The sequence below is a fragment of the Myotis myotis genome, unplaced genomic scaffold, assembly GCF_014108235.1.
Source record: "Myotis myotis isolate mMyoMyo1 unplaced genomic scaffold, mMyoMyo1.p scaffold_m19_p_50, whole genome shotgun sequence".
Taxonomy (NCBI): Eukaryota; Metazoa; Chordata; class Mammalia; order Chiroptera; family Vespertilionidae; genus Myotis; species Myotis myotis.
In genome coordinates, this window is record NW_023416358.1 from 445,001 (window position 1) to 455,127 (window position 10,127).

General features: G+C 50.8%; 1 protein-coding gene across 1 annotated transcript in view; it reads right to left on the reverse strand.

Annotated features, from left to right (window-relative positions):
• The window catches only part of LOC118657290 (cytokine receptor-like factor 2), a 17,903-nt gene extending 8,609 nt beyond the window's left edge, over window positions 1–9,294 (reverse strand). The window contains 5 exon segments of the mRNA XM_036311120.1: window positions 575–737; window positions 3,400–3,566; window positions 4,622–4,782; window positions 8,016–8,118; window positions 9,189–9,294. Coding sequence (XP_036167013.1) covers window positions 575–737; window positions 3,400–3,566; window positions 4,622–4,782; window positions 8,016–8,118; window positions 9,189–9,255 — 661 coding nt within the window. The 5' untranslated portion in view covers window positions 9,256–9,294.
• Between the last annotated feature and the right edge of the window lie 833 nt (window positions 9,295–10,127).

Genomic DNA, 10,127 nt, shown 5'->3' on the forward strand with positions numbered 1-10,127 from the left:
CCATTCATCCATCCATCCACTCATCCATCCGTCCATCCTTCCATCCATCCATTCATCATGCATTCATCCATCCATCATCCATTCATCCATCTATCCAATATCTGTTCATCCACCATCCATCCATCCATCCATCCATCTACCCAACATGTATTTATCTGTCTATCCACCATCCATCCATCACCCATTCATCCATCTATTCAATATCTGTCCATCCATCCATTCATCCATCATCAATCCATCCATCTACACAACATGTATTTATTTGTCTATCTATCTATCCACCCATCATTCATCCATTCATCCATCCATCCATTATCCATCCATCCATCCACCCATCCATCTATTCATCAATCCATCCATTCACACAACATGCATCTATCTGTCTATCTATCCATCCATCCATCATCCATTCATCCATCTCTCCAATATGCAACAACCTATGAACCAGGAGGTCATGGTTCCATTCCCAGTCAAGGGCACAGGCCCGGGTTTTGGGCTCGATCCCCAGTAGGAGGCGTGCAGGAGGCAGCCAATTTGTGATTCTATTTCATCGTTGATGAACGATCATTATTACCTCGTAGCTGCCCCCTCTGCTGGTGGATCACCTCCGACCAGTCGCTGGGGTACGTTGTGGAGCCATAGGAGGACTTCATGGCGGTCACTCTGGCTCGAAAGGAGTAGCATTTCTCAGCATCCAAGTCCTGGATGGTCACGTTGCAGGTACTTTCTGCCTTTGGCTGGAGGAGGGAAAGCAAACGGAAAGTTTGGTGATCTGATGTGTAGGTAGATGTGTAGATAGGTAGCTGATATAAATAGAGGATAGATGCATGCATGGATAGATGATGCATGGAGGATGGATGGATGGATGGGTGGGTGGATGGATGGATGGATGGATGGATGGATGGATGGATGATGGATGGATGGATGGATGGATGGATGGATGATGGATGGATGGATGGATGGATGATGGATGGATGGATGGATGGATGGATGGATGGATGATGGATGGATGGATGGATGGATGGATGATGGATGGATGGATGGATGGGTGGATGGATGGATGGATGATGGATGGATGGATGGATGGATGGATGGATGGATGGATGGATGGAAGAGTGGATGGGTGGATGGATGAGTGGATGGATGGATGGATGGATGGATGGATGGATGGATGAGTGGATGGATGGATGGATGGATGGATGGATGGATGAGTGGATGGATGGATGGATGGATGATGGATGGATGGATTGAGGGGTGGATGGATGATGGCTGGCTGGCTGGCTGGCTGGCTGGATGGATGAGTGGATGGATGGATGGATGGATGGATGGATGGATGGATGGATGAGTGGATGGATGGATGGATGGATGGATGGATGGATGGATGGATGAGTGGATGGATGGATGGATGGATGAGTGGATGGGTGGATGGATGATGGCTGGCTGGCTGGCTGGCTGGATGATGGATGGATGAGTGGATGGATGGATGGATGGATGGATGGATGAGTGGATGGATGGACGAGTGGATGGATGGATGGATGGATGGATGGATGGATGGATGGATGGATGAGTGGATGGATGGATGGATGGATGGATGGATGGATGGATGGATGGATGGACGAGTGGATGGGTGGATGGATGGATGGATGGATGGATGGATGGATGGATGAGTGGATGGATGGATGGATGGATGGATGGATGGATGAGTGGGTGGATGGATGGATGGAGGGATGGATGGATGGATGGATGAGTGGATGGATGGAAGGATGGGTGGATGGATGGATGGATGGATGGATGGATGGATGGATGGATGGATGGACGAGTGGATGGATGGATGGATGGATGGATGGATGGATGGATGGATGGATGAATGGATGGATGAGTGGATGGATGGAAGGATGGGTGGATGGATGGATGGATGAGTGGATGGATGGATGGATGAATGAATGGATGAGTGGATGGATGGATGGATGGATGGATGGGTGGAGGATGGATGGATGAGTGGATGAATGGATGGATGAATGAATGGATGAGTGGATGGATGGATGGATGGATGGATGGATGGATGGATGAATGGATGAGTGGATGGATGGAGGGATGGATGGATGGATGGATGGATGAGTGGATGGATGGGTGGATGGATGGATGGATGAGTGGATGGATGGATGGATGAATGAATGGATGAGTGGATGGATGGATGGATGGATGGATGGATGGATGGATGAAGGGATGAGTGGATGGATGGATGGATAATGGATGGATGAGTGAGGATGGAGGAGGGATGTGGATGGATGGATGATGAATGGATGAGTGGATGGATGGATGGATGGATGGATGGATGGATGGAAGGCTGGATGGATGGATGAATGAATGGATGAGTGGATGGATGGATGGATGAATGGATGGATGAGTGGATGGATGGATGAGTGATGGATGGATGGATGGATGGATGGGTGGATGGATGGGTGGATGAATGGATGGATGGATGGGATGATGGATGGATGGATGGATGAGTGGATGGATGGACGGACGAGTGGATGGATGGATGGATGGATGGATGAATGGATGGATAGGTAGATGATAGATCATATGATAAATGTGTACATTGATATTAGATGACTAATGAATGGATGGATAGATAGATGATGGATAGATGGAATGACGTTTTGTCTTCGTCCTTGGAACGAAAGCTTCCTTCTCTCAGGCATCTGGACATCTTGGGTAACTTTCTCTTTTTTGCCCAGTTCTTTGCCTCAAAACAACAGCAAAAAATGAGCAACAAACAAAGAAAAATACCCAGTCCGGCCTGTGGTTGAGCATCGACCCATGAACCAGGAGGTCACCCTTCAATTCCAGGTCAGAGCACCTATAATCCATGAGCAATTCCTTTAAATGAATCTCAATACCTCCTTCTCTCTGCTTCTCTCTAATCTTCTCTCTCTCTCTCTCTCTCTCTCTCTCTCTCCTCTCTCTCTCTCTTCTCTCTTCTCTCTCTTCCACCCTCTCCCTGTCTCTTCTATCTATCTATCTATCTATCTATCTATCTATCTATCTATCTATCATCTATTTATTATCTATCATCTATGTATCTGTCATCTATCTTCTATTATCTATCTTTCATCTATGTATTATCTATCTGTCTTCTATCTATTTATCTATCTATCATCTATCTATTTATCTATCATCTATCTATTTATCTATCTATCCATCATCTCTCTATCTATTTATCTATCATCTGTCTCTATCCATCATCTATCTATCTATCTATCTATCTATCTATCTATCTATCTATCTATATCTATCTGTCATCTATCTATCCATCCATCTCCATGTGTCTTCAGAGTTGGCATCTTGGGGACGTTCCGTCACAGGGGCCCCGAGAATATGCCCCCCCACACTCACCTGCCACTCCCCATCAAAGGAGCTCTTGTACTGAACCTCGTACAGGAGGCCCTTCCAGGGCAGGTCGGGACACGTCACCGTCACGGCCTCCTCACGCCACAGGACACGCAGACCCCTCGGCGAGCTGGGTTTCACTGAGGAGGGGAGAGGGCACAGGGGTGGGCTCCCTTGAAAAGAGGGGCACCCCACGTCCCCACAGTGACCGTGGTCAGTTTGCTCAGAATCGCCTTCTTGTGCCTGAGCTAATTCCACCTTTATTCTTATTTTTTTAAATATATTTTTAATTGATTTCAGAGAAGAAGGACGATGGAGAGAGAGATAGAAACACCAATGTTTAGATGGCATCATGGATCGGCTGCCTCCTGCACCCCCCCTACTGGGGATCGAGCCCACAACCTGGGCGTGTCCCCTTGGCCGGGAATCGAACCCTGACCTCCTGGTTCATAGGCCAACGTTCAACCATTGAACCATGCCAGCCAGGCAATGTAGAACTCTATCTATCTATCTATCTATCTATCTATCTATCTATCTATCTATCTATCATCTATCTATCTCTCTATCATCTATCTATCTATATCTATCTATCTATCTATCATCTATCTATATCTATCTATCTATCATCTATCTATCTATATATCTATCTATCATCTATCTATATCGATCTATCTATCTATCTATCTATCTATCTATCTATCTATCTATCTATCTATCTATATCTATTCTATCTATATATCTATCGAGCATCTATCTATATCTATCTATCTATCTATCTATCTATCTATCTATCTATCTATCTAATCTATATATTTTAATTTATTTCAGAGAGGAATGGATAAGGAGAGATAGAAATATCCATGATGAGAGAGAATCATGGACCGGCTGCCTCCCGCACGCCCCCTACTGGGGATGGAGCCCGCAACCCGGGCCTGTGCCCTTGACTGGAATCGAACCCTGACCTCCTGGTTCATAGGTCGAACGCTCAGCCCCTGTGCCACGACGCCCTGGCTCCATACCCAGTAGGGGGCATGCAGGAGGCAGCCCATCCTCTCCCATAGCCCCCTGCACAGCGGCCCTCTGCCTTCTCCCTCTGAGTTGCATGCGTTTTTTTCTGTCCGTGGAACGTTCCGGAAGGCTGGCGACTTCGTTGTCGGGGTGAGCCCGGGGGGCGGGCCCTCGATCGGGGAGGGGAATGGGCCATGCTTTCCCTCTGGGTGGCACTTACAATAATCGGAGATCCATAGGCTCCTGTTCTTGAGGCACTGGGTCCCATTCCAGACGGAAAAGTTGAGAATCGTATCGCCTTCGGCCACCAGGAGGCAGCCAACCCGGCGTCCGTTCTGAAGGAGGTAGTTGGGGCATTCACTGTCATTCTTCTCCTTAAATCTATGGGTTTTGGGGTTGTTGTTTTTTTTTTAAAAAAAAAAAAAAAAGAGGACCATTTAGCCATAGAATGTATTTGGAAATAGTACCTATCCCCTATAATAAAACTCGAATATGCAAATCGACCGAATGGCGGAATGAACTGGCAGAATGACCAGTTGCTGTGACGTGCACTGGCCACCAGGGGGCAGACAATAAAACCCGAATATGCAAATCGACCGAATGGCGGAATGAACTGGCAGAATGACCAGTCGCTGTGACGTGCACTGGCCACCAGGGGGCAGACAATAAAACCCGAATATGCAAATCGACCGAATGGCGGAATGAACTGGCAGAATAACCGGTCGCTGTGACGTGCACTGGCCACCAGGGGGCAGACAATAAAACCCGAATATGCAAATCGACCGAATGGCGGAATGAACTGGCAGAATGACCAGTTGCTGTGACGTGCACTGGCCACCAGGGGGCAGACAATAAACCCCGAATATGCAAATCGACCGAATGGCAGAATGAACTGGCAGAATGACCAGTTGCTGTGACGTGCACTGGCCACCAGGGGGCAGACGCTCAACCCAGGAGCTGCCCCCGGCCCTCAGGCCCTGAGCAGCGGCTGGTGAATGAGCAGGGGACCCCCGATCGCCCCCCCAGTCGCCCCACCGATAGGCCCTGATGGCCGGCCAGGCCGAGGGACCCTAGCCGTGCACGGATTTCGTGCACCGGGGCCTCTAGTATGTAGCTCATTAGCTAATTCCTCACCCGAGGGTATTTTTCCAGTGGTTTTTTTTTTTAATTGTTATTTTTAAAAAATTCTTATTTATTTATTTTTTAAATGTTTTTATGGATGTCCGATGGGAAGGCAGAAGGAGAGAGAGAGACATCAGTGATGAGAATCATGGGTCGGCCGCCTCCTGCCTGCCCCCTACTGGGGATCGAACCCGCAACCCGGGCCTGTGCCCTTGACCGGGAATCGAACCCGTGACCTTAAAAAAAAAATAGACCTTAAACCCAAGCAGTGACTAGATCAAAATTTACCCAAATAAAGTGTAGAAAAGGGTTAGACTCTCAGAGGGAAGGTGGGGGGAGGGAGGGGTGGGTGGGAGATAATTAACTAAAGGCCTTGAATGTATAACCCATGGACAATTGGGGGTGAGGACCTTGGGTTGGGGGTCAGGGGGGCGAGCTGAGGGGTTCAATGGCAGGAAAAAAAAGGACATATGTAATTTTTTCAACAACAAAGATTTATGCAGAAAATAGTAAATAAGCCCTGGCCGGTGTGGCTCAGTGGATAGGGCACAGGCCTGCGGACTGAAGGGTCCCGGGTTCGATTCCCGGCCAAGGGCATGTACCTTGGTTGCGGGCACATCCCCAGTGGGGGGCGTGCAGGAGGCAGCTGATCGATGTTTCTCCCCCATCAATGTTTCTGACTCTCTATCCCTCTCCCTTCCTCTCTGTAAAAAATCAATAAAATATATTTTTAAAAAGAAAATAGTAAATAAAACAGCGTAAGCCCCCGTAATCCATGCACAACCTGGTGCTGGAAAATTCAAGTGAGTCATCTCCGTCCACACGTGGAAATTCAAGGCCCTTATCTGCCCCCCACGACCCCACCCCACCCCCCCTGAGTCTTGTTTGTTCGAAATCGATTCATCTTCGCGTCTCTGTCCTGCGCACGCCTCCCGTTTAATCTCATGGGCTATCAAACCACAGGGCACCCGCCACCGTTCACAGAAATGATAATAAATTCATTGGAAAGAGAAAAAAAAAGAAAAAAAATGCGTCAAGATGAATAAGGCTCTAAGACGGCGGTTCTCAACCTGGGGGTCGCGGCCCCTCTGGGGGTCGGACGCCCCTCTCCCAGGGGTCGCCTCAGACCGTCGGAAAACACATCTCTAATCACATATTGATTTTCTGATTGATCCCTGAGCTTTCATGATGTTCCATGTGTCACCATGAAAATCCATCCTGCAGGTCAGATGTTTCCATGACGATTCGTAACAGCAGCCACATGACAGCGATGACGCAGCCACGAGAATAATGTTATGGTCGGGGGTCCCCACAGCATGGGGAGCTGCATTCAGGGGTCGCGGCCTTAGGAAGGTTGGGAACCACTGATCTATGACAAAGACAGACCCTGGCCAGTGTCCTCAGTGGATAGAACATCGGCCTGGGGACTGAAGGGTCCCGGGTTCGATACCCGGCACAGGCCCGGGTTGCAGGCTGGATCCCCAGTCGGGGGCGTGCGGGAGGCAGCCGGTCCATGATTCTCTCTCATCGTGGATGTTTCTATTTCTCTCTCTCCCTCTCCCTTCCTCTCTGAGATCAATAAAAATATATAAAGCTAAAGTCCCGATGCATGAAATTCATGCAAGATGAGGCCTTCCTTCCCCCGGCTGCCGGCACTGCTGGCCTCTGGCACCCGGGACCCTGGCTTCCCTCGCAGCACCTGGCTTCATCCGGAAGGTCGTCCGTAAGGATGTCTGGTCTAATTAGCATATTGCACTTTTATTAATATAGAAATCCTATCGAATAAAAGCCTAATATGCTAGGTGTCTACTGGCCGGTTGGTCGTTTAACCAATCAAAGCGTCATATGCTAATGATATGCTAAGGCTGCTCAATGCTTGCTATGACGTGCACTGACCACCGGGGGCAGACAGTAGACCAGTCGCTATGACGTGCACTGACCACCAGGGGGCAGACAGTCGACGGGTCGACCAGTCGCTGTGACGTGCACTGACCACCAGGGGGCAGACAGTCGACGGGTCGGCCAGTCGCTATGACGTGCACTGACCACCAGGGGGCAGACAGTCGACGGGTCGACCAGTCGCTGTGACGTGCACTGACCACCAGGGGCAGACAGTCGACGGGTCAACCAGTCGCTGTGACGTGCACTGACCACCAGGGGGCAGACAGTCGACGGGTCGACCAGTCGCTATGACGTGCACTGACCACCAGGGGGCAGACTCTCTCCCATCGTTAGGTGAGCTTGCTGCTGGGGTCCGGCCGATTGGGACTGAGCTAGTCAGGCCGGACACGCCCTGGCGCCCTCCCCGGCCCCGATCGTGCACCCGTGGGGTCCCTTGGCCCGGCCTGCGCCCCCTCGCCATCCGGGACCCCTCGGGGGACGTCGGAGAGCCGGCTTCGGCCCCCTCCCGCGGGCCTGGGTATGTCCATATATTTTAAAAAGCGACATTTTTTAGCACGGGGCCCGGTGTGTTCCTTCCCCGGGACACTCACCCGTAGAGAAAAGTCAGGTTGGTCCCCGAGGGCGGGCCTGCGTCCCAGGTCACCTGCACGGTTTGGAAATTAAAGTTGATGATCTGATGCTCGAAGGCGCCCCCTGGGGTCAAAACAGGCGAATGCGGGAGAGGGTCGGAGGGTTGCAAGGCGATGTCGGCGTCTTGTCGGGAAAGTGACACAGCAGCTCAGGGGTTAGAGCGGCGGCCTGTGAACCAGGAGGTCCCGGGTTCGATTCCCGGTCATGGGCACAGGCCCGGGTTGTACCCTCCATCCCCAGTCGGGGGCGTGCAGGAGGCGGCCGGTCCATGATTCTCTCTCCTCATGGATGTTTCTCGCTCTCCCTTCCTCTCTGAAATCAATCAATCAATCAATCAATCGATCAATAAGGAAGGATGACCCAGCCAAAGGACACAGGCCGTCCAGGATCAGGGCAGGGAAAACCTGGCCAGGAATAGGAATGTCTGGCCCGTGGGCCGTATGAGGCCCAAGAAATCATTTGACATCAGGGATGAGTTCGTTCTATGTTTGACCAAACATAACAGGCCAATATTTTTCATAAATCAGTTATTTACTTATTTTTTAAATATATTTTTATGGATGTCAGAGAGGGAGAGAGAGAGAGAGACAGACATTGATTCGCTGCTCCCACACATGCCTCTAATGACCCTACAACCTCATACCTCGACTGGGAATCGAACCCACCACCCTTCCATCCACGGAAATCAATAAAAATATATATGTTGAAGATACACTCTTTCCATTGGTTTATTTTAGAGAGAGTGGAGAGAGAGAGAAACATCCATAAAAGAGAGAGAGACATCGATTCGATGCCTCCCACACAAGCCTCTAATAACCCTGCAACCTGGTGCCTTGGCCGGGAGTCGAACCCGGGACCCTTCTATCCACAGGCGCGCGCGCCCTACCCATTGCGCGCGTCCTATCCATTGCGCGCGTCCTATCCATTGAGCGCGCCCTATCCATTGCGCGCGCCCTATCCATTGCGCGCGCCCTATCCATTTCGCCACCGCCGCCCAGAGTCACCTCCTTGCCAATTTCCTGCAGAAAAGAGTGAGTTGGCCCAAGAGGCCTTAACGCCCCCCCTCAAAAAAGGGGGGGAATGTTTTAAACGAAGGGGGTTTCCGCCACCAGGAACCCCAAGTCCTTCCTTACCGGCTCCTATGAGATGTGCCAGGAGGAAGACCGCCGCGGGCGCCCAAGCGGGGAGCGCACGGGTCATCCTGGGGCGCGGGAGGGAGGGAGGGGGGGATGGAGGCGGTGGGTGGCCTCTCCGTGCTCCCCGATCTCTCCCTCTGGGTTCCTGGGTCATCTGCGCAGGGCACCCGCTTTTTAAAAGGGCAGGGAGAAACAGTAGGGAAGTGACTACAGGAAACCAGCTCACGTAGCAATGACAGATGAGAGATGACTCTTTCGCATATATGACCTTAACCTATGGACGCAGAAGACAGGGGGGGGGTCGGGGCCTCGGGGTGAGGGGGTGGGTGGGGGTGGGGCGGGCTGGAGGGGGGCCATGGGCGGGGGAGAAGGGGACATAGGTAATCCTTTCAACAATAAGAATTCATTTCATTTTATTATTCTATTTCGTTTCATTTTATTATTTTTTTTATGTCATTCTATTATTTTTTAAAATATATATATATTATTGATTTTTTTACAGAGAGGAAGGGAGAGGGATAGAGAGTCAGAAACATCGATGATGAGGAGAGAAACATCGATCAGCTGCCTCCTGCACGCCCCCACTGGGGATGTGCCCTTGACCGGAATCGAACCCAGGACCCTTCAGTCCCAGGGCCGGCGCTCTAACCACTGAGCCACCCAGCTAAGGACTGGCGTGAGTCGCTCCTCTCAGCCCTGGTTGCTTCTACTTCTAAGCTGGTTTGGGGGTGCGGCCTGTCCACCTTGCAAAGCTCCCTACCCCCCCCCATTCAACCCTCCCCCTCCCCGGGCCCATGGATGTCGTGAGCTTGTGGTTGGGCTGTCACAACATCCATCTCTCACCCAGACCCGTGGGACTGACTCCGATTACATAACAGAACGACTTCCCCCCCGGCGGCCAGGAGGGCGTTCGAAGATTCAGCTTTGAAAGGAAGG